The sequence below is a fragment of the Triticum aestivum genome, chromosome 3A (genome assembly GCF_018294505.1).
Source record: "Triticum aestivum cultivar Chinese Spring chromosome 3A, IWGSC CS RefSeq v2.1, whole genome shotgun sequence".
In the NCBI taxonomy this organism is placed as follows: Eukaryota; Viridiplantae; Streptophyta; class Magnoliopsida; order Poales; family Poaceae; genus Triticum; species Triticum aestivum.
Genome location: NC_057800.1, coordinates 344,554,507 through 344,580,023, shown reverse-complemented (window position 1 = coordinate 344,580,023; position 25,517 = coordinate 344,554,507). Strand labels below are relative to the sequence as shown.

Sequence of the window (25,517 nt, the reverse complement as noted above, 5' to 3'; positions counted from 1 at the left end):
CTACGACACTGACTTGGGATCCACAGCTTCCAAGTCAAACCTCATCGACGGCGACCACAAGGAGGGAACCCTCTCCGACTCTTCCAAGGGGAAAGAGCCCATCTGCTCTTCCAACGAGAAATAGCCCGCCTGCGACATCAGGGAGGGCACCCTACAGCCATGCTCTTCCAAGGGGAAGGAGCCCATCTGCGACAACATGGAGTGCATCCAGGGTCCATGCTCTTCCCACGGGAACGAGCCCATCCGTGACAAGTGAGGAAAACCATGATTTGTTTTGCCATGCCTCTTCACAGGGGGAACCCATGATTTGTTTTGTCGACTCCCTTTTGTAGTGTAGTAAGAATATGTCTAGTTTTAATTGCTATATTTGGTTGTTTGCAGTATGCCTTGTTTATTTTCAGTTGTTCACAATGTGATGCTCTATATGTGCAATTATTTACTGTGCAGTACATTTTATCAATCCAGTTTTAAACATACCGATATGAATGCATATATTTGCTTGCTGTTAAGCCTGTTATAGCTAGCATATGCCTCTTTTAAAGTTTTTTGACTGTTCAGTTGTTTGTAGTTAGCATATGTCCAGTTTCAAATGCTATCTTTGGTTGTTCGTAGTATGCCTTGTTTATTCCAGTTATTCACAACGTGATGTTTTATATGTGCAAATATGAACTGTGCAGTTCAATTTCATCAATACCAGTTTCAACAATATCATTATGAATGACTACATTTTGGTTCCTGCATCTTGTAGTTAACACGCATTTTCATTTATAGTTAACAATAACAATTGTACTTAGACCGGCACAATACCAATTTGAATGACTATGTTTGCTTGTTGTTAACTGTTAGGCATGTTGCAGTTAACACATCTTTCCATTTGTTTTGCTTTACTAGCGTGCTTAAATCTGCACACTGAACCTATCTTTTGGAGATTATTTTGTCTGCCATGGATAATTTTGGTTGATGTTTAGCCTGTTATGCTTAACATGCCTCTCGATGTATCTACACAGGACAATTTTGTGAACGACTGTTGAATTCCATTGAGACTAGTTTCACCCCATGGCTTATATATACTCATTGTTTAGGATATCGGTAGCTAGTACCATATAGGCCAGGGGCTGATAAGGGACTAATCGGTGAATCAGACTTTTAACTGAATATATATATGTAACCCATTTATCGTTAGGTTAACTAGGGCAATATGTAATATATCCGAGGCTACATAGCAACATGCATTGTATTTAATGTCTAAATATGCAATCCTAGACTACATAGCAACAAGGAAGAATGTTACCTTAATTTTCTGATAATGTCTAGATATACGTAGAAGAACAGTAGCATCAACAACAACAACGCAATCTTGTTTGAATACTCAAGAGGTTAGAGTTAGTTTCTACCTCATGACCAACCCTAAACTAACTCCATCCAAAAAGGTGTCTGTGAGTTTTTTTTTTCAGCCACAATTGCACCTTACATACACATACCTACCCGTCCCATTTAAACCGGGCGGCACACACGGTCGCTTGCTGCGGTGCCGAATCTCATTAAATAATTCATTGAATGGCGCTGTCGAGCTGAGCACTTGAGAGCCCCCGCAGCCGCAGTACGACTCCAAAGCTGCAACTACCTTTTTGAACTCCTCGCGAGTCACCCACCGGCCAATACCGAGACCAACCTGAGAGGGAGAGGAGAGGGAGAGATGGTTGGGGGAGGAGGGGGAGGGGCGCTGCGGCGGGTGGGCAAGTACGAGGTGGGGCGGACCATCGGGGAGGGGACGTTCGCCAAGGTCAAGTTCGCGCAGAACACGGAGACAGGGGAGAGCGTCGCCATGAAGGTGCTCGATCGCTCCTCCATCCTCAAGCACAAGATGGTGGATCAGGTGAGGAGGGTTTCAGTTTTCTGCTTCGATTAGATTCCATCTCTTGGTTGGAGGTAATTAGAAAGTGGGAATCGGAATTTAGGGGTTCTTGGGGGTAATTAGAGCTAGGGAATGACAATTGAAGGGGCAGGAGACTTCAAATCTTTTGTTTGGTTGGGAGGATTGGGAATTCATAAGGGAATAGTCATGAGACTTGAGACTCCAACTCCCATCGTTTTATTAACGGTGGAGGCGTGAGTTTGTATCCTCTATGAACGTTGTTTGTCTTGCGGCGGTTGCTTTAGCAAAACATTTTATATATATACTCCCTCCGTCCGCGAATAAGTGTACATCTAGCTTTTGTCTTAAGTCAAAGTTTTAATACTTTGACCACCTTTCTAGGAAAGAGTAAAAGCATTTATGGCACCAAATTAGTATCACTGGATTCGTTTTGAAATGTACTTTCATAATATATCAATTTGATGTCATATATGTTACTACTATTTTCTATAAAGTTGGTCAAAAATTTAAAACTTTGACTTAGAGCAAAAGCTAGATGTACACTTATTCGCGGACGGAGGGAGTATATATAAAGCGGGGCGAAAGCATATTTCGGTAAGTGGGAAGGGAATTGTTTTAGTAAGTCAATCTTAACCATTCATCATAACTTACATTAACTTCCCTTGTCTGGTCCCTGGTCAATTCAACCAAAAAAGAGAATACAGTTTCTCCTCAAATTCTCGTACATAATTCCTATCACGTGCCAAACAGAGGATTGGGAATAAAATGACTCATCCCATGTCTAGTCTCAGTACAACTCCCTACTCTAAACTCCCATTCCCCTTCCCAAATATTGCCAAACATGCTGTAAGATAAAGGCACCCGTTTGATTGGAGGGAATATGAGTTTAGGAGGGATTGGGTGTTGAAGTTTAGAGTTCAACTCCCTCGATTTTATTAACAGGGGAGGGGGTGAGAATTTATTTACACAGAACATTCCGTCCCTTCATCATAACTTATATTGCCATCTCTCGGCTAAGTCCCCATGAATTCCCCCTAACCAAACGAGGGAATAAACACCTCTCTTAAATTCCCACGTGTAATACTCATCCAATACCAAACAAGGGACTAGGAATAAAATAAAACTTCCCATGTCTAATCTCATCACAACTCCCCCACCCCCCTCTAAATTCCCATTCCCAGTCCCAACCCGAAAGTTACCAAACACGCTAGGGAATGGGAATTTAGGGGTTATGAGATATAAAGTCACCAGTTTGGTTGGAGGGAATGGGAATTCACGAAGAATTGGGCGTGGGAGTTCTGTTTTGTCTGGATTGGGTTTGTTGGCCAACAATTTGGTGCTCTCTGCCTCTGTCGTTCCTTCCAAATGCTCTTGGAGTGAATGACTCGTGGGCACATCTATTTTGACTTTTAATCCGCAATCAGTAGTTTCTACGAATTGGTTGGTGTTTGCCTTGCTAGAAAGCGGTGGACGGAGGAGATGTTCAATCTGACCATAGCCGGTCCTTATATTCTCTGGCTGAGGAGTTCCTTCCCGATTTGTCAAGGGTTTGAGGCATTTCATTTAACTCTTTTCCTGGTAAACTTCGATGCATTTTTGATTTGCTCATCTATTTTCATATTTTGGTGTCCACGTGCATGGAAACATTTCTCCCCACCTTTTTATTGTAATGGTCCTAAGTTTGTGATTATGAGGAGGAAAACAGTATTAGCTGCATAAGTTAATTGAATGAGCACCATTTATTTTATGAGGGTGAGATTTAATCTCACATGATTATTGTATGCAGATCAAGAGAGAGATATCCATAATGAAGCTTGTGAGGCATCCCAATGTGGTCAGATTACATGAGGTACGATATCTGCTTCTTTCTGATAGCTGTTTGAATTGTTGATCTTTTTTTCCGTTGTATTTCTTTGAGTACCAGCAGGGTCATTACGTGCTATTCTGTTATGTGCAGGTTTTGGCGAGCCGAAAGAAGATATTTATAATCTTGGAGTTCATCACTGGTGGTGAACTATTTGACAAAATTGTAAGACCCCACTCTTCTCAGTGATACTTCTCATTGTCACTTTGTCAGTCTTGACTTCAAATCGACCTATGAAAATTGAACTAACTCTTAGGTGTGTTGCTTGGATTTCTCTGGCTCGGTCCTTCTGGGATGTACAAACATGATTTTTGAAACTTCATTCTATTGTTTCTGAGCATTTTGCTTAAGTAAGAAGTATGTGTAGAAAGGGGTGAAATACCTTGAATTATTAAACACTAGCAAGACGACACATTTTCCCCCTAGGTTGTCCACGTTTTGGGTATTTGCTAGAATGCATGTGGTTATATGCTGCTCATGATGATGGTTACTTCTGTTACTTAAATTTGAATCGGGTCACTTAGTGTCTTCACTTCATCTATTTGCTAAGATTGTTGATGTGAATGGGAACCTAACAGCTCTATAAAACAACAATTTTCAGATTCGTCATGGGAGACTCAGTGAAGCGGATGCACGTAAATACTTTCAGCAGCTTATTGATGGTGTTGATTTTTGCCACAGCAAAGGAGTCTACCATCGAGATCTAAAGGTGGTCATTGAAAGTGAAAAATGAGGTGTTCTGTAGTTCAGAATTTGTGGGCCTGTTGGACTTATTCTGCATGTTGTATGCAGCCTGAAAATCTTCTCCTTGATTCCCAAGGAAATCTTAAAATTTCAGACTTTGGACTCAGTGCATGGCCTGCACAGGTGTATACCTTTCTGAAGTTCTGTAGATGCATAATGCATTACTCATTTTAGTTTGATTCTTGACTTGCTTAGTTGGTCACATGCAGGGAGCTGCCCTTCTACGTACTACCTGTGGAACCCCAAACTATGTTGCCCCAGAGGTACTTCATCTGACTAACATGGTTTGAGTTCTCTAGTTAGACATCACTAAACCTGTCCACTGCAAGAAAGCAGTGGATTTAAGATTTACCTTTACTACTACTACCTCTACCGAAATATAAGGCATTTTTAGTAAATTTTGTTGGTTTGGATATCAAATCCTACTAGGTACTTGGTGAAGTCCCTTTATCATGGATTTGCTGTCTTTCTTTCAAGCTTTGAGTCTGAATGCATTGAAAGTTAGAAATATATGTACTCCTGGGAGTATGTACTCCCACATTCAAATATACCTCTTAAACAAATGTATTATACCTCTTTATCATTCTGAATATACCTCAATACAAGTTTCACGAAAAAATATCGTCGAAGCCCTTAATTTATGCAGTATACTGTTTTTATGTATAAAAATGCAGTTTACGTGTAAAAAAATATAAAATATGTGGTCTCAAATGTAACTTTTCATGGAACTCACTCTGGGGTATCTAGTACTCCCTCTGTAAACTAATATAAGAGTGTTTAGATCACTAAAGTAGTGATCTAAACGCTCTTATATTAGTGTACGAAGGGAGTAATTATCAATGAATTACACCCAAAATGACAGAGGTATAACAACTTCATCTATGTGGTATATAAGGAGGGGGAGCACACACACACCCACGCACAATTGCGCGCGTGCACACACTAAGCTCCGCCAGTAGTTAGTCCTGGTCTCCTGGAGGCCGCCCGCCCCTTCTCTAGCCCATGAATCTGCCTCCGCTTGGATGGTGTCGAGCAGCGAAGTGATGTTGGGCCTCTCACCATTGAAGACATCGGCGTTTCTCTGCTTTACCGAAAAAGGCTTTCGCCCCGCTTTATATATAAAGCAACAACCGACCACAATCTGATACAAACACACGCCACCTCAACTCACGCACAACACCCAAGGCTGGATACATAGGCACTAGGCGCAGCAACACCACACCCAGCCACTACAAGAGCTACCAGGGTCCTCCACCGTGAACATGCCACCGCGAGGAGACGAAGCTGCAGACGATGAACCGTGAGCTCCAAGGCGGCGCCTTCAGGAAGGTTACGACACCAGAGTGCCGCCACCGCTCGAACCGAGGGTCAGGGTTTCCCCTGGAGGAACACGACGGGCAATGAGGACCGTGGTGACGCCTTCAAGAAGGGGACGAACTCGCCGCCGCCGGCCTGCCCGAAGACAGCGGGTTTTCACCCCGGCCCACGCTCACTGCCCTCGGCATAGGTACGGAAGCCGCACCACCACCACCGATCGTCATCCCCGGCCACCATGCCGCCCACACGACCATGGCCACCGGGCAACACCTGAGCCACGGCCTCCGCCCACGAGCACCGGGCTTCCACCACCAGAGACGCCGCCCTGGCATCCAAGACCACCCCACCTCCTTCCACACGGACCATCGAAGCTGCCGCCAGAAAGGCGCGCCCTTTGGGCAAGAATGGGACCCAACCGGTCGGAACAGGACAGGGGGAAGCCACCGGCGGCTGTCGGGCACGCCGCAGCCACCTCGCCATTTCTTGAACCGGGGCTAGGCCACCATCGCCACCCCTGGCAACAGCAAGACCTGGAGGCACCTTTGCCAACCCCCCGGAGCGCCCCTGCCACCATGGCCAGCCAAAGACGAAGAGCGTCGAGCCATCGTGCTCCACCCTCCGGGCCCGCCTCCAACCGCAGCTCCAAGCACCCCAAGCATCAGGTAGGGGGGGGGGGCAACCGCCGCTACTGCGCGGGCAGCCCAACCAGCCGACATGGCTCTGGTCGAGGCGGCCGCCCGCAGCCCAAGCCTCCCGAGGCCCACGCCGCTGAGACGCCAGATCTGGCCGAGCCGCCTCCAAAGACGCAACCGCCGTCCCCGACCACCATTACACGCCACCATCTCCCACCTCCACCAGGCAGGAAGGCCCCGGCAAAGGTGGCCGCCCGCAGACAGCTCCGACCGAGGCACCACATCCAAACCCCAGGCACGGCCACCTCGTCGCAGCCCACCGCGCTCGCCGGAGAGCCCCGCACCACCCGCAGAGCTGCCGCTGCCGCGTCCCGCGCTCCGCAGTGCCCTGATCCGACCGCGCTGGCCCGCGCCAGCCCCAGCCGCACAAGGGGGTGAGAATCCCCGCCGCCGCCGGCGCTGGCCGGGCTTCGCTCGGGCACGCCCTCTGGCGGAGAGGGGAGGGGAGGTGGAGAGGCGGCCGACGGCTAGGGTTCCTCCCCTGCCGCCTGTGGGGGCGCTAGAGGAGGGGGAGAGGAGGGGGGGGGGAGTGGGTGGGTGAGAACTTTGTCAGCTAGCTCATTTCTTTGCTCTCAAACCCACCATGCTGTCAACATTGTCAATGAGGATAAGCCCTTCCTTAGCAACGGTGAAATGGGGTCAATGGCCGACTACCCCACCAGTCAATGAAATTGTCTCCAAAACAACCAACATGAGATGATTGTTATATTTTAATTTAGTGTTCCATTGTCCAATTTTGAAGTTTGAACTTGTACCATTGCATAGTTATCTAGTTATACTTAAGTTGACTCACAAATGATTGGGTTGCTAATCTTTTAGAAACATGCAACCAGTACCTATCGTGGCGGCATGCATGTGGCATCCTTTGTGACAAGGTCACACAAAAGCTAAAAGGTAAGTTCTATAGGACGACGATCAGACCTGTGATGCTATTTGGAGCTGAGTGTTGGCCTACTAAGAGACCACACATCCAACAAATGAGTGCCACTAAGATGCGCATGCTAAGGTGGATGTGCGGCCGTACAATAAAGGGCCGAATTAGGAATGAGGGAATATGTAATAAGGTAGGGGTGGCACCGATTGAAGAGAAGCTTGTTCAACACCGACTAAGGTAGTTTGGACATATCCAACGGAGGCTTGCAGAAGCACCAGTGAATAGCTGTATTTCTAAAGAGTAGCGAAAATACTAGAAGGGGGGGAGGGGGGAGACCAAAGTTGACTTTGGACGAGGCGGTGACAAGAGACTTAAAGGTTTGGTGTACCCAGGGATTTGGCTCTTGATAGGACTTTCTCTCTTCTCTTTTGGGTTCTCATAGGTTTCTGTTCGGTTTGTACACCAAATTTCCAAATTTATCCACAGGGGGGGACGGGGGGACGGGACAACTAAACAACTAGGGTGATCAGAGTGGCTGGAAGATTACTAGGAAGTTTCGCCGAGGAGGAGCTTACCTTTGCACATGTTTCACTCGGAAAGGGGGGGCCGGGTGATGTCCCCGCCTACCCCAACTTGCTTGGGACAAAAGGCTTTGTTGTAGCTATTGTTCTTATAGCTATCTGTTATTTTCTTTGTATAAATTAATTGTTCTTATTCTTTGTCAGGTATAGCTACTGATGCATTTACCTGCCAAATATTGTGTTAACTGTGATGCAGAATTCTAATTTATCTTATGAAACAGGTTCTTAGTCATAAAGGATATGATGGAGCACTTGCTGATACATGGTCATGTGGAGTTATTCTATATGTCCTGTTGGCAGGTTATCTTCCCTTCGATGAAGTAGATTTGACTACCCTTTATGGGAAGGTTTGTTTCTTATAAGCTCATGACCACTTTACTAGAAGTCAACCTCCCTCCTCGCGGTATCTGAATATAGGTCGTTCTGAGATCCGTGTGGTCAACCATTTGAAACTTTGTTGTTATCATATGCAAAGTTACACTAGTATTTGACATATAAGAGTAATGTCATTTGGTTTGTCTTGCAAGTTATGTGATCCAGCCACCACAAAATAACCAAACATACTAGGTGTGTATATATTGATTAGTTGATGTAAGTACTATATGTGTTAGTAGTCAAGCATCATAGAATTTGGTAATATAATGACCTAGCGACCATAGCGATTCTTATACTTTGTTAATTTGTTAGCTGCAAGGGAAATATAACATTTGTAGTCTAGTAGAGATTCTATAAACTTGTATTCAGAGCTTTTTCTATCACCTGTGGGGGCCTGTGGCAGAGTTGTATGTAGATATTTATTACTCCCTCCGTCCCAAAATAAGTGTCGTTGATTTGGTACAACTTTGTATCCAATCAGCGACACTTATTTTGGGACGGAGGGAGTACACGATTTGTGCACTAATTGGTCAATGGCATATGTGTTCTTGGTGGCGAGAACAGTTATTTTCTTAGACACGGCGTTTTTATGGAAAGTGTATTTTCTGTATATTAGTCTGTTTTTCCTAATGCAGATTGAGAGCGCAGAATATTCATTCCCAGCTGTGTTTCCAAGTGGTGCTAAGTCACTGATACGCAGAATTCTGGATCCTAGCCCAGATACAGTAAGTGAAGTTCTACAATTATTTAGTCTAACATTGTATTGATTTCTTAAATGGTTTATATTTTGCTTTAAAGTTTTGTTAGCAATTGACAGCATCTCATATTTTTTAGATAATGGAAGCTTTACCCCCATCCTCTGCATGTTCAGATGCATACAACCCAACTTATTACATCCTTTATTGCAAAGTCACCAAACAAAGGTCTTTCCAACAAAAGGGAAAAAACCAAAAACCAACAAAGTACTATAAAAAACATGCCAAAGAAGATCACTCTGAATACCAACAAACCTGTCATCGACAACATCTCATATTTATCTGATCTCTTTTTTTCAAGAAAATGCAAAAGCTTTGTGTTTTGATGCATTGTTATCAAGAATTTGTACAAGCCCAAAGAAGGGCACACCCGGTTTACAACACGGCGCCCCTAGCCGCTAGACACCACCTCATCCGGTAACAAAGCCGCAAGACCCTTCGGGGCCCTCCATCGCCCATTGTCTGGGCTCTGATTTGATCGCGCCGAGGAGGTAAGGCAAGCTGAGTTGATCACTATCAAAGATGATGGCGTTGCGATGCTTCAAGATGCACCATGTCACCAACGTGATGGCCGAAGAAGTGCTCTTACACGTGCAGGTCTGGACAGAATGACATGTTTGATGCTACCAGTCCACGAATCCGCCCAGCTTATCGGAATGGCACACCGTCGAGTGCAGTCAAGCGCCTCGTGCCACACCGTGCGTGCGAAGGAGCATCCGGTGAGGATATGGGCCATCATTTCCTCCAATTGATCACAGAGCACGCAACGTAGCGCGTGTTGCAGGCCTCGACGTGCCTGGTGCTTGGCTGTCCAGCACGTGAGGCACGTGAAGAACTTGACCCTTGGGGAGCCAAGACTTATAGTTCAGCTTCCAGGAGCTCGAACCAACCGTTCCCTGAAACAGGATGTCGTCACAGCTCTTGGACGCATACTAGGAGTCCTGGGTCTAGTGTTATACAGGGCAAACCATAGGGGTGGCCCAATCTTCATGATCTGGAGGTGGATTCAAGGATGAAGATGAAGAACAAGAGGGAAACAAGGGGAAATCACAAGAGGAACACACAAACAGGCAAAGTCAATACGAGAGGTGCCTCTTTGAGCCACCAAGTACTCATCTCATAAGCCAAAGTCAATACTAGAGGTGAACCATCGGCAAGCCAAAAAACTGGCGCAGGATTCAGTCAGCCAGCGCCTCTCCAATATTTTGGCCACGAATACAACGTAGAGAGCTGAAGGGCCTTGGGAGAGCCAAATTTTTGGAGCTTATCCAAACAGAAACGATCGTTCTGGTCAATGCCAATTTTTTGGTCGGGCAGCCCCTGGCTCTGATCCAGACGGGTCCTTAGTTAAATGTACTACCATTTACTGACATAACCCGTCGTTCATTTTGTAAGGTTAGGATTTTACTTGGTGAATGGCATAATCCTGGCTGTGTGACACTGGTCATGGTCAGTTGATCGGTTTAAGGCATCTGTTTGAAAACAAACTGGCTGGGTTCACATGTCACCTTGACTTTGTTAATTCATACCTCCCGTTAGTTTCCTTCTGCAAAAGAAATTATTTATTGTATGTTGAAGACTTGAAGTAGCTGCTATGAGCTGTACAAAGAACAACAAATATAATTCAGTGAATATTAGTTATGATATCCCTAACATGCAAGGACGTTCCATATGTGTGTAGTTACTATCTTTGTTAGTGTATTCTTGACTTACTATGTTTCTGAATTGGAACAGCGAATCAGGATAAAAGAGATCAGAAAGGATGAATGGTTTAAGAAAAATTATGAACCTGCCAGGGAAGTAGAAAATGAAGAAGTAAATCTCGATGATGTTAATGCAGCTTTTGATGATCCTGAGGTATATAATTCTATTCACCATATTCCTAGAATTCATTTGGAAGGAAGGCATCGCATGTATATTTGTATAATACAGTGCTCAGCACTTGGTTTCAGCTATATCCCTCGCAAAATTAGAACACTGACGTGACATTAAGGCTTAAGGAATAAGGACAATTTATGGCCTCCACCCTCCAATCCTTACTCGTAGAAATATGTTGTGGTGTTCTGGATATGTAAACTACATTTTGCTTTCCTCACCAGTGATTTGTACGAGTTCTTTTCTCTCAGTACTTAGTACCCATGTACTAAAAAAAACTTACCCATTGTACTTCCACATATTCACTGTATTCGATACTTTAGTTTCTTTGGTATTTGTTCTTTCGCAATTATCGAGATATAAGCCAAAAACAGACCACAGATTTCCCTCTCTTTGACCTAACAGGCACATATTGACCTTCAGCTTGGGATTGCTTATCGAAAGACTTATTTTAAGCCAAATGGAGCAAGCCGACTTACACACATGTTGCCTTGCTCATTCTTAGATCGGTAAATATAAGCTAGCCTGAAAACCCTTAAAATCTACATGATGCACATACATATTGCCATGCCCATGCTTTTGATAAGTATTAGGTAACCTATTAATTTGTGGATATGTTTTTGTCATGGAAACTGTCAGGGTTTACACCTGTATTTATTTGTCTTGGATTAGTAAGTGTTAGAGATGTATACATTTTCTGTATATTAGCTGTGTAGTATCCCCGTTGTATAAGGGGTTTCATGCATATTTACCACACATGTATGTGTAAGTATACTGGCATATGGCCTCACGGAAGTGCCAGTTGCCTTCATAACATGGTATCAAGGGCTGACATTTATATTTCCATAAAAGAAAATGTTTCCTTGATCTCTTCTCAATCGATCAAATATCCTGTTAGTCATAACACTTGATGATTTATGAAACTATGTTCCATTAATGTTTTGAGCAAATGAATTTAATCCAACATCTAGCAACCATTCATATAGTACATAAAAATTAGCCAATATGTTAAATTAACTCTGGTGTACTTTGTACTTGCAGTTCTTGTAATTTTTCTTGTCTTCATATTTGTCATTTTAGGAGGACAATGAACATACTTTTGACGATGAAGCAGGCCCTTTGACGCTCAATGCATTCGATCTAATTATTCTATCTCAAGGGTTGAACCTTTCGGCCCTATTTGATCGCCGACAGGTATTATGCAAGCCACTTGTGATGCCGAATGTTTTCATGAAGAAATCATCTGAATTGCCAAATGCACTTTATTTTAACAATATTAAAAGTGAGTAATACGTGAAGAGTGAAACTTGGTTTGTTCTTGAGATGTTGAGTGAATATTTGATCTACTGTTGTACTCCCTCTGTCCCAAAATATAAGAACGTTTTTGACACTATACTAGTGTTAAAAACGTTCTTATATTTTGGGACGGAGGGAGTAATTTGTAATAGTTTAAACCTCCCTATATTCTATGCATAGTACAATTTATAACCCATTTGGTTGAAATTACCTTTAACTATAAGGAAAAGTGTTAGTCCATCCATTTGATGAATAACAGGTATGAGTTTAATATTCGCTTGAAGTTATAGGTCTCCCAGACTCTCACTCTAGGACTGGCTGTTATTCCAACGGAATATTGGCTCTATGACACCGACATATCACAGGTTTAAAAAAAACACAACAATATTTGTAGGCTCACTTCTTCCCATTTTGCATCCAAATTCTCCAAAGTTAAGTTTTTACTATCCGCTAATTCATACTAACGGAGGTCCCACCCCGTCATCAGTCCTGTGTTGCCTATGCTTGCGCCCTAAAACGGTTGCACCGCCTCTTCCCATGTCGCCATCTTCTAACCTCTACAGACCTTAGGAACAGTGTATTCTTCTCATAGCTAGACCCCATGCTTTCTTGTCCACTGCACCGCCACAGCCACCACAGTCGGCTCACTGAGCTACCATTGCACACACCTCCTCCTTGTCATCTGCGTAGCCTACAGCTCTCACCCAACTGCGCCGCTGGCGACTGTCGTCACAAGACTATGTGATGCCCCCCCCCCCCCCCCAAATCCTAGCTGCCGTCCCCGATTTTACCAGGAGTCCAATGTATGGCTGCGGTATTGCATGAACAAAAGGTGTTCATTATCATTTTGGTTTTTGCCAGCAGAGAAAAAAGTTTCTCCCAAGACTCAAAATGCACAATCCTCGTCGTTCTCCCAGTCTCTCTATCTTTATGAAAACTTCCCTATCTCAGATTGAAAATAAGATCATGAGAAACGAAACCAAGCCATAGCAGCAGCACAACCATGGATCCAAGCAAACGAGTCAAGCAGCCTGGCGCTGGAGTTCCAAGCATGAAGCAGCAGCTGTCCTCCGTGCCGTGTCTCCCCTCCATGACCATGAGGTGAGCAGTGGACAGAAACTGGCAGCAGGAATGGCATGGATTGAAGGCCTGCTGCTCAGCGATAGGATAGCAGGACTTGATGATTCAATCTAGGATAAATTTCAGTGCAAACCAGTTTAAGAAAATTGGATAAGTTTTTTTTTCATTTCCAGTACTCAATTTTTGGAGAAAGAGAATAACAGGAAAGATGGTAGCAGAATCCGAAGGAATCTAAAAGAACAGAAGTTGCTGTCAGGGCCTCCCCTTAAGTTTTTTCTCTCAAAAAATGTGTTAGAACCGAACATCACAAGTTTTTGATGGTATTAAAGTGTACAAATAAATTTCCAGGTTTTTTCTAAATCTGTTTGTTTTGGTGTGACAGAAATTTCATATTCCCATTCATGAAATTCATGAAAAAATAGAAGAAAAATCTCCAAATTGACATCAAGAAAGAGCAATAGAAACCATAGCATATGATGATATTTTTTCTGTCAGGTTGGTCAAAAATTGTATGCTCCTGCCAGTATAATTCATTATCACAAGTTCCCATAATCTGAATTATGATAATTAATGTGCAATGTAATGTGTAGAACAGGGTGAAAGTGACACAGTCATAATAACTATATGCTGTGAAATTCAAACCTGTTTGTATTTTACAGACCATAGTAGTGTTTGCAATGTTTTACTACAAAAAGAGAAAGGCAAGAAAAAATTGTCCAAATAAAGGAAACTAAGAGTACCAATAGTATTGAGCACACTTGTCCATATCTATTGAAGTTTTGATAGTCGAACTAATGAAGCTGTTGCCGTCCAAGTAGAGATAATTCCTATATGCAGCGAGTCCTGGAAATACATATGGAAGAGTTGGGCACCGCCCCGGGTACGCTTCTTCCACTGGCTCGCTGACCAGGACCGGTGCTGGACCGCCGACCGCTTGGCACGCCGTGGGCTGCAGCACCATGACCCTTGCCTCCTGTGCTGCCAGGACCCCGAGACGATGGACCATCTGCTCCTTCGATGCCCCTTCTCCAGGCAAGTTTGGCATGACATCATCGCTTGGCTAAGCATGCCATGCACGCCACCACTCTATGGACCTTCCCTCCTGGACTGGTGGCACACTGCCAGGCAAGGGACGCCGCAGTCCATGCGCAAAGGCCTGGCCTCCATGGCCTTGCTATCCCCTAGGATGATCTGGAAACACCGCAACAGTTGCGTCTTTGAGGGCGCCCTGCCTTCGGCGCAAGACCTCGTTGTGAAGATCAAGGAAGAGGCGTCGCTCTGGGCCAAGGCGGGAGCTGCTGGCCTTCGCGACATCATCCCCCAGACTTGGGACGTGCACTGATTACCCATCTATCATCATCAGTTCTGTACCTCCTAGGAGGATTGTAACAAGATATCATCAAGATACACCAGGACGAATTCATTTGTGTAAGGGTTGAAGATGAAGTTCATCATGCGAGAGAACGTTGGAGGAGCATTGACAAGGCCGAAAGACATGACAGTATATTCATAAGAACTAAAGCTTGTTCTAAATGCTGTCTTGGGAATATCTTGTTCACGAATGCGAATCTGATGATAACCCATACGGAGATCAAGCTTGGAGAATACTTTAGCACTTTTAAGTTGCTCGAATAACTCATTGATGTCGGGAAGAGGATACTTGTTCTTGATTGTCTTCTTGTTCAATGGCCGGTAGTCGACGCAAAGTCGGTCCGTGCCATCCTTCTTCTGGACAAAAAGAACCCCACAACCCCACGAAGATGAACTCGGTCTGATCAAACCCAGACGCTCTTGTTCATTGAGCTGTTTCTTCAATTCCTTCAGCTCCTTTGGTCCAAGCTTGTATGGACGCTTGCAAATGGGTTCAGTACCAGGCTCAAGATCAATAACGAATTCAACTGGCCGGTGAGGAGACATTCCAGGAAGCTCTTTTGGAAAGACGTCTTGGTACTCACAAACGACTAGAATCTGAGAGATTGCGTCTAGCTCGCCCTTCTCATTGAGAGAAAATAATCGAATAGTTTCATCTCGAGCAGCATAGATAATCACATCATCAAAAGAGTGTGTCAATTGAATCTCCCTGGCAGCACAATCAAGTTGAGCCTTGTGCTTAGAAAGCCAGTCCATCCCGAGAATTAGATCAATATCAGAGTCGCCAAGAACCATTGGAGAAGACAGAAATTTATAGTTGCCCATCTTGATAGAAACATCCGGAGCCATCATTTTGGTATTCATGAACAAACCCGGAGAGGAAACCGCTATCGGCTTAGGCAGATCGACAATATGCAAATTGTGCATGGATGCAAAAGGTCTTGATATAAATGAAATAGATGCACCAGTATTAAATAAGACTTTTGCAGGAATATCATTAACTGGAAGATTACCCATGATCACTTCTGAAGAATCCTCTGATTGAGCTGCATTCATCATGTTCACCCTTGCAGACTTGAGATTATGCTTGACCACCGCACTGCTTGAAGACCTCATAGGAGGAGGAGGCGGAAGGCGCATTTGGTTGAAGCACTTGTTCGCATAGTGACCTTTCTGCTGAGACTTGTTGCAAGTAACTTTTGAGAGCGGACGATGATAAGGAGCACTTGACCTTGGAGCTTGAGTCTGAGACTTGTACTGATAGCCTGGGTTGGGTGGGTGGGAAGATCCATGACCACCTTTGTTCTTCTGCTGGTAGGGCTGACGAAATGGAGGAGGAAGCCAGAACTTCTGTTGCTTAGCTGCCACTTGTGGGGAAGAAGAAGACTGAACTGCATCCCTGATTCTCTTCTTAGAAGTCTCACACTTGAGCTGAGCACCTTTTTGCTTGAGGGTCATGTTATAGAATTGATCAAACTTAGTAGGCTCAAGAAGCACGAGAGCTAACTGCAGATCCTCTCTGATACCAACTTGTAACGCCCACGATGTGGCTATAGCTCCCACGTGTCGAGGCACGACTTAGAGGCATAACCGCATAGTGGTTTTGTCGCAAGAAGGGTCATCTTCACAACATCCCATGTAATGAACAAGAAAGGGATAAATAGAGTTGGCTTACAATCGCCACGTCACACAATATTCAAATAAGTCATACATCATCAGAGTACACTCATAGTCCGACTACGGACAAACAAATGAAAGAAGATAAACCCAACTGCTAGATCCCCGATCGTCCCAACTGGGCACCACTACTGATCATCAGGAAAAGACACGTAGTAACTGTTAGGAAAGCAACTTGTATTCCCATGAGGCCATAGGCCGATATATATACATGTACAGGTGTGGAACATATGCAGAAAACCCCTTATACAACGGGATAAATACAAAGGGGTACATGACTTATATTATAACTCTAACACCCCCCCTCAAACTCTTGGTGGATGAACAACACTGAGTTTGGAGAGATAAAAGCCATGTTGTGCTCTAGTCTGGGCCTTCGTCAGGAAATCCGCCAACTGTAACTCGGAAGGCACATACTGAAGAGCAATAATCTGATCCTGCACACCAGCGCGCACATAGAAAGCATCAACACCAATATGCTTGGTGAGCTCATGCTTCACAGGATCGCGCGCAATGCTGATAGCACCTGTACTGTCAGATAAGAGCAGAGTCGGTGTAGTGACAGAAACACCAAAATCCTGAAGTAACCACCGTAACCAAGTCACCTCTGCCGTCAAAAGAGCCATTGCTCGCAACTCAGCCTCGGCACTCGAACGGGAAACTGCAAGCTGTTTCTTCGTCTTCCAGGCAATGAGAGAACCACCAAGAAAAACACAGTAAGCAGAAAGTGAACGGCGATCTGAAGGATCACTAGCCCACGTAGCATCCGAATAGGCCTGAAGCTGTAAAGAACTGGAGCGAGGAAAGAATAGACGGTGAGAGATCGTGCCTCGAAGATAGCGGAGAACACGAAGGAGATGACTATAGTGAACCGAGGTGGGAGCAGAGACAAACTGACTCAGAATATGAACCGGATAAGAGATGTCCGGACGAGTGACAGCTAGATAGACAAGACTGCCAACAAGATGACGATAACGCGTCGGGTCAGGGAGAGGATCACCATCAGTAGCACGGAGGTGAACATTGAGCTCCATAGGAGTCTCAACAACGCGCTCGTCAGTAAGAGCAGCACGAGCAAGAAGATCCTGGATATACTTTTCCTGGGATATAAAAAAGCCATCAGAGGTAGAAGAGACTTCAATCCCAAGAAAGTAGCGAAGAGGTCCAAGATCAGACATAAGAAACTGCTCACTAAGACGGGCCTTTACAAAGGCAATATACTCGGGGTCATCCCCCGTGATGATCATGTCATCAACATAGAGAAGAAGAAGAGTCCGACCACGAGGAGAAAGGTGAATAAACAATGCTGGATCATGAGCACTTGCTGAAAAACCAGCAGCAGTGATCACAGAGGCAAAGCGCTCAAACCAGGCGCGGGGGGCTTGCTTAAGGCCATAGAGAGAGCGACGAAGACGACATACCATGCCATCAGGAACAGAATACCCAGGTGGTGGCTGCATGTACACCTCCTCACGCAGCTCACCATTAAGAAAGGCATTCTTAACATCAAGCTGAGATATAGACCAGTGGCGTGCAGAGGCAACGGCAAGAAGTGTACGAACAGTGGTCATATGGGCCACAGGAGCAAAAGTCTCGTCATAATCACGACCGTGCTCCTGCTGAAAACCACGAGCCATAAGACGAGCTTTGTGACGCTCAAGAGAACCATCAGAGCGAGTCTTAACCTTGTAGACCCACTTACAAGTGATCGGAAGGACTCCGGGAGGAAGAGAAACAAGATCCCAGGTACCAGTGCGTTCAAGAGCAGCAATCTCCTCTGCCATCGCAAACTGCCATTCAGGATGAACAACAACCTGACGGTAAGAAGTCGGCTCAAGAACAGCAGCACCAGCGGTGGGAAATCCAAAGCGATCAACAGGCGGACGAGGACGAGAACGCAAGCCATAAGTAGGTTGAGAGGAAGATGACGACTCATCCACAGAGGCATCGACTGGTCGTGGACGACGAGTGTAATGCTGAGGAAAAGATGGAATAATAGAAGGAGGAATCGTCAAGGTAGAATCGGGGGGTGGCGACGAAGAAGTCACCGGAGATGAAGGTGTAGAATCCGGTGACATGCTGGGAGAGGAGATCGGGGAGGAAGTCACCGGAGATGAAGGTGGAGAACCCGGTGACATGCTAGGCGAGGAGACCGGGGAGGATGGTGGCTGCAAATCAACTAGAGGTGGAGAAGGAGAGGAAGTGGAACGGAGAGGTACATGCTCGACGGGGGTGATAGGTGAGTCAGAAAAAGTGAGGAAAGAGATATCCTGCATTGAAAAAGTCGAGGAAGATGGGCGTGGGTAGAAGGGACGAGACTCATCAAAAGTCACGTCTCGAGAGATACGCATCCGACGACCGATAGGATCCCAACAACGATAGCCCTTATGCTCATCACTGTAGCCTAAGAAGACACACTCAACAGACTGAGCGGTCAGTTTGGTGCGTTCGCGAGGGGCAAGAAGAACATAGCAAACAGAACCAAACGAGCGAAGCATCGAATAATCGGGAGAACGATCAAAAAGTCGCTCGAAAGGAACACCACCTTGTAGATCAGCGGAAGGCTGTATATTGATAAGATAGGTGGATGTGGAGACGGCCTCAGCCCAAAAATGAGGCGGGAGAGAGGCAGCAATCATCAATGCACGAGCCGTCTCAAGAAGATGTCGATGCTTTCGCTCAGCCACACCATTCTGAGCATGAGCACCAGGACAAGAGAATTGAGAGAGAGTCCCTTGCTCAGCAAGAACACCACGCAACATCTTAGAGATATACTCGCCAGCTGAGTCAGCACGAAAAACACGAATGGGTGAAGAGAACTGAGTATGAACCATGGCAGCAAAACGCTTATAAATAGACAACACCTCAGAACGAGAAGTCATGAAATAAAGCCATGTGTAACGAGAGAAATCATCTATGAAAATAATATAGTATTTATGACCACCTTTCGAAGCGAAAGGGGCCGGACCCCATACATCAGAATGGACTAAATCGAAAGGACGCTTGGACACTGACTCACTATGTGAATATGGTAACTGAATCTGCTTGCCAAGACGACAACCCTGACACTCTAAAGAGACATCTCCTGAGACAGACCCCAGAAGACCTCGACGAACTAAAGAAGACAACCGAGAACCACACAGATGACCAAGTCGATGATGCCACTGCTGGAAGGAACCAGTAACGGAGGCGACAGAAACGGAAGAACTGGCGATGGTGGTGGCAGCGGAAGGAACATGAAGCCAGTCCAACTCCCAAAGACCCTGAGAATCACGGCGGCGAGGGCCAGCCCCAACCAGAGTGTGCGTGCGACGGTCCTGGACAGAACAAGAGTCAACGTCAAGGATGACGCGACAACCAGAATCAGTAAGTTGACCAGCAGAAAACAGATTCATGGTAAGTCGAGGAACATGAGCAACATCAGGAACAGAATAAGGAGTGGTAAGATTGCCTCTAGTAGCAACAGAAAGTGAAGTACCATCAGCAGTGAAGACATGAACAGGAGAATCCAGTGATCGAAGAGAGGACAAAGTGGAAGAATGAGAAGACATGAAAAGAAGCTCCAGAGTCCAGAACCCTTGGGGATGTACCTGACTGTGTAGAGGGTGATTGCTCAGTGCGGGAAGCATCAGTCACAGAACCAGCAGTACCCGTCGAGGAAGAACCTGAAGCCGCGAGCAGACGCTTAAGTCTCAGAATATCCTGCTCAGTCAAAGCAATGGCTGAAGCTGCCGAGGTAGATGACGAAGTCCCTGAGGATGATGATCGCGCCTTGCGCAGGTGTTTCTTCTTCGTGTAGCACTGAGACTCAAGATGACCATCATTGTTGCAATAGTCGCAATGTGGATGGGGGCGACCTGAGCCTCCAGAAGGAGTGGGCAAGAGCGGCGGAGCACTCGAGCGAGAAGGGGTCGGTGCAGCAGGTGGCGTAGGAGCACGAGTAACGAGCACAGAGGGACCCTCCAGCAAACCAGCACCACGTAAGCGAGTCTCCTCAGCACGAATCTCAGAAAGCGCCTCCATGAGAGAAATACGGCCACGAGCAAACAACTGAGCACGCCGGGGCTCAAACTCCTTACGGAGCCGAGACAGGAACTCATAGACGCGATGAAACTCCAAATTGGCCTGGACAGCCTGGCAACAGGGGCAGGTACGACAACCAGCACTGCGGAGAGAATCAAGCTGGCGCCAGATAGCAGAACTCTGTGCATAGAAGTCATCAACAGTAGAGTCACCCTGCTGAAGAGCATGCTCCTGACAGACCACAGAAAGGTATAAGGCATCACCAGAGGGCTGATAGCGCTGACGAAGACGGGTCCACATCTCAACGACAGTAGGAAGACCCAGAAACTCAGAAGCAAACTGAGGCAACACTAGCAGTGAGAACAGCTGCAGCACGAGCATCATCATCAAGCCACTGGGTGTAAATAGACAGAGCACCATGATACGTCTGAAGAGCCTCCTCATAAGCCAAAACCCTCTCATCATAAGCACGATCAGCAGCCTCATCAGCAAGCTTAGTCGCATCCTTGGCGGTCTGATTAGCATCCGGAGGAAGAACCGGTGGAGTCGGCGGAATAGGAGCCATCGGAGGAACCGGACGTGGCGGACAGCAGACCTTGCCAGAAAGAACACCCCAGAGACGGATGCCACGCATGTGAATGCGCATGAAGCCAGTGAACTCGGTGTAGTTAGTACCATCGAAGATCACCGGACAGCGAGGGACAGCAACATAACCCGATGCAGCAGACATTTTTTTTTGAGATCCCAAATCAGCAGAATCTGGAACAGCAGACCACCAGCAGCGGAATCAGGGCACGAGCAGGGAGTAGCGTCTACGGGCGACTGGATCGCGGGGTGCGCGCGAGCAACTGGGTCGGGGCGGGCGCTGACGACCGGATCGGGCGGGCGCTGGCGACCAGATCGGGGCGGGCACGGTCAACTGGATCGGGGTGGGCGACTGGGATCGAGCGGCGGATGGGCTTGCGTAAGCCGAGATCGAGCAGCCTCGCGTAGGAACAAGAGCAGCCGAGATCAAGCGGTCTCGCGCAAGCCGAGATTGATCGAGCGAGACTGCCTTCAGCAGGGAACAGAGCAGCTACGGGTAGGAGGAACAGCGCCGGCGGCTGTGCAGAATATTGGATCGGGAAGAGCACGAGTTGCGCGTGCGAAAAAGAACCTATGCTCTAATACCATGTTAGGAAAGCAACTTGTATACATGTACATGTGTGGAACATATGCAGGAAACCTCTTATACAACGGGATAAATACAAAGGGGTACATGACTTATATTATAACTCTAATAGTAACGACCAAGGTCCTCGTCGAACTCCCACTTGAGTTCGGTAGCATCACCTGCATTGGTATCATTGGCACCTGCAACTGTTTTGGAAGTATCCGTGAGTCTCTAAACCCTATCTTTTCAATACAAAGAAATGCAAAAATCTTTTTGCGTTTTCTCAAGAAAAAAATTCCTATATGCAGTTCAGATATAAATTTTGCTGTATGTTTGGACAATACTCTTATGATTTCGAGAAATCTGGTCTGGTATAATCATTGTTGACATGCCCATGGTTCTGATATTTGGGTAGTTATAGATTTACGAACATTTGTCAGACCTAATAATTGTTTCTGTTTGCTCTGCAGGACTATGGCAAGCTTCAAAATAGATTTTTATCACGCAAACCAGCAAATGTTATATTGTCAAGTATGGAGGTTGTTGCTCAATCCATGGGGTTGAAGACACATATTCGCAATTATAAGGTAAGGTTTGCTGTCCAGTCTGTTCTGTCATGCATATTAGCAACCTTCTGACTTGAGATCTTAACAGACAACTGGGTTTTCTATTCATTTTATAATGGTTAGCATATACTTTCCCTTGTATCAAATATAAGGCGTATCTTGTGGTGCCCACTTGAAACTTTGACCATAAATTCTGCCTACTTACTGGTTACAAAATCTTAATGACAACATGTGCTTTCGAATACAAATCCAATGGTATCAATTTATATAAACTAGCCCTCACATTTTCTAATACTTACTCCCTCTGTATCAAAATATAAGACGTTTTTTGACAAAAACGCTTATATTTTGATACTGAGGGAGTATTAGTGAAAGCATTAATTTGGACAGTCAAAACATGCCCTATAGTGTGAAATGGGGAGCAACTTATTTTTCTCAATATGAGTAAACAGACTTGCATTGTTCAAAATACCGGCCGATAAATCAGTTAACTAGCCGATTAATCCCCGCTCGGTGGGTCACCGATTAACCGGTTTATCGGCCGATTAACTGGCCGGCTCGTCTATTAATCCCTTGCTCGCCAGCCAACCAAGCAGTTACCGGTTAATGATTTCCTGAACATTGCAGACTTGGATCTTTTTTATTTCATTACGATTATTTATATTTAATCTGATAATATTATGCACTCTATTTGTTCCCAAATAACATACTGAAGGTCTTAATTTTTTTTCTTTCTGGATTTGCATTTAACATGTACTCCTGTATTGCTAATGAGTTTCGATTACTGTTGTGACATGTTTTTATCGCTTATAAGTAGTTTCACTATTAATATGTACAGATGAGGGTGGAAGGTCCAAATGCGAACAAGACTAGCCATCTCACAATTATGCTTCAAGTGAGTCTTGCCCTATGCAGTCATTTATATCTCTTGTTCTAGCTGTATAGTTTTCTCATCCTTTTACTTCATCTGATTTTGCTCTGGTTTTAGATTTTTGAAGTTGCCCCATCAATCTTTATGGTGGAACTAGAGAGATCTGCTGGAGAAACTTCAGAGTATAATAAGGTCAAGACATATTATTCTTTTTTGCATATTCCTGCAACTGGCACACCTTATATTATTACTTTCTGTATGAGGCAACTTTCTAGTCTAGAATAAAAGATGAAGATCCTAATGAGCAGTTGTTAAGAAGGACGTTGACTAAAATATACTTCCTCCGTTCCTAAATATAAGTCTTTGTAGAGATTCTACTATGAACTACATACGGATGTATATAGATGTATTTTAAGTGTGGATTCATTCATTTTGTTCCGTATCTAGTCCACCTAGTGGAATCTCTACAAAGACTTACATTTAGGAACGGAGGGAGTACTTCCTCCGTTCCAAATTACTCGTCGCAGAAATTGATGTATCTAGAACTAAAATACATCTAGATACATCCATACCTGCGACAAGTAATTCGGAACGGAGGGAGTACATAGTGATGTTTGTAGTAGCCAGATGTAGCTGCTTATTTGTCATATTATCTTTCGGAAAATTGTAAATCTGCTAAACGCAATTTGCTGTTGGTTTTGCTGGGCACGCACAACTAACTATGGAATTGTTTTTATTGTTGCAGTTCGTAAACAACTACTGCTCCAAATTAGATGATATCATCTGGAAAGTTTCTGCTGAGAAGGGAAAATCTAGGACATCCCGGCTATCGAAGCGCTAACTTATGCACCTATTACAATTTAACTGTAACCATGTGGGTTTGCTGCAGGTATTGCGTATTGCTGTTTCGTTTGGGTTACGTACATCACGGGCTTGGCTAATGAGTGTACTAGTGCAGTTTATCATAATTGATCTATGATCTTTTAGTTATATACTACCCTGACCTAAAACGTCTTATATTTGTTTACAGAGGGAGGGGGAGATTGTGTTTAGTGCCATGATTGTATACTACGACTAGTCGAGTCTGCTTGTACAAAGAGGTCCATCTAGTAGTTCGGACATGTCAGTTTTCATGTACAGAAATGTGTCAAACAAACTGTACTTCACTTGTCTCCGGGTTTGTTCGGGGAGTTTTTTTTTTTTCAAAAACTCAGGTTTTATTCATTTGTGATAAGTAGTACATCGTTGTGAGGATCGTTGCAATTTCATTTAAAGGCTTCTCAAACTAATCGGAAGTCAAAGAAAATTTAGCTAGTCTAGCAAACTCATGAGCTACTTTGTTTGCTTTCCTATTACATTGCTCAAATTTAGCAATAACGAAATCACAGCATAATGATAACAATCATCGAAGATTGCTGCTGCCGTGCCCGCCGACTGTCCTCCATCATTCATAGTTTTAATCACCTTCATATTATCCAAATTTATAACAAGGCGATTGCATCCCGCCCTTTGCGTTAGTGTTAGACCGAATTTGAGAGCTAAAGCTTCCTCCATCACACATCCGCGCAAAAATTTATTCTCTGATTCCCTCCAGCAATAAACCTACCTTTGTCGTCTCGAAGGATCGTTCCCATGGAACACCTAAGAAGATCGTGATCAAAAGAAGCATCAACATTAAACTTAATGAAACCTCTAGGAGGACAAGATCAGACCACCTTCTTCATCGACGCCTTGGGGGATGATGCATTAACAGTTTTTTTGGTAAGAGCAAGAATCCCCATTAAGATCTGAGTTACATTTTGAGTTTTCTCATGGTGTACCAGTTTCCGTCTTTTCCATCATAGATACCATGCTGAAATAGCAATCATCTCATGTACATTATGGTCACCCAATATCCGCAAATCTTGATCTGGTAGGAGTAGTAAATACTCCAACACCACCTCTCCCGCACGGTCGACTTCACAAGCTTTATCAATAATATCATGCACCCCAAGCCTTTTCCATGCCTCCTTTGCTTTACTACAACGGAAGAGCATATGTTTTGTATCTTCTAAACCATCCGAACAAGTGGGGTAGATGGGTGAAACTTTCATATGTCTGTTAGCTAGCGTAACCCAACATGGGACTGTTTCATGTAGCGTCTAAACCCTCCGAACAAGTGGGGCAGATGAGTGAAACTTTCATATGTCTGTTAGCTAGCGTAACCCGACATGGGATTGTATCATGTAGTGTACGCCATAAGAATTTTTTTACTTTTGCCAGACGGACTAACTTTCATACCTTACTCCAAATGGGGTTAACTGTGGTTCGCCCCATCCCATTAGAGTGTTTTACTTTGCTTCCATACTGGTGGTCCCACTCCATAGAATAGGCTGATTGAATTGAGAAAATACCATTTTTTCAATAGTTCCAGGCAATGAAATCTTGCATAATTGGTGAGACTTGTATACTGCCAACATTTGTTGCTTTCGTTCCATTTCTACTCTTCAATTTGTTAGCTTGCATGACTCATTATCAACTGATTAAA

General features: G+C 44.8%; 1 protein-coding gene across 2 annotated transcripts; it reads left to right on the top strand.

Annotated features, from left to right (window-relative positions):
* Positions 1-1,547: 1,547 nt before the first annotated feature.
* On the top strand, positions 1,548-24,162 carry LOC123061270 (CBL-interacting protein kinase 8). Of its 2 annotated transcripts, XM_044484291.1 has the most exons (15): positions 1,548-1,876; positions 3,663-3,725; positions 3,834-3,905; positions 4,342-4,449; positions 4,533-4,607; positions 4,694-4,747; positions 8,170-8,295; positions 8,959-9,048; positions 10,813-10,935; positions 12,034-12,147; positions 22,024-22,140; positions 22,958-23,014; positions 23,108-23,182; positions 23,736-23,879; positions 24,021-24,162. In XM_044484291.1, exons 1-14 carry the CDS (start codon positions 1,697-1,699, stop codon positions 23,829-23,831), a joined length of 1,350 nt encoding a protein of 449 aa, XP_044340226.1. In that variant the 5' UTR covers positions 1,548-1,696; the 3' UTR covers positions 23,832-23,879; positions 24,021-24,162. The 2 variants fall into 2 exon arrangements, with proteins under 2 accessions (XP_044340226.1, XP_044340225.1); XM_044484290.1 differs by having other exon boundaries at positions 1,549-1,876; positions 23,736-24,162.
* The last annotated feature ends 1,355 nt before the right edge of the window (positions 24,163-25,517 follow it).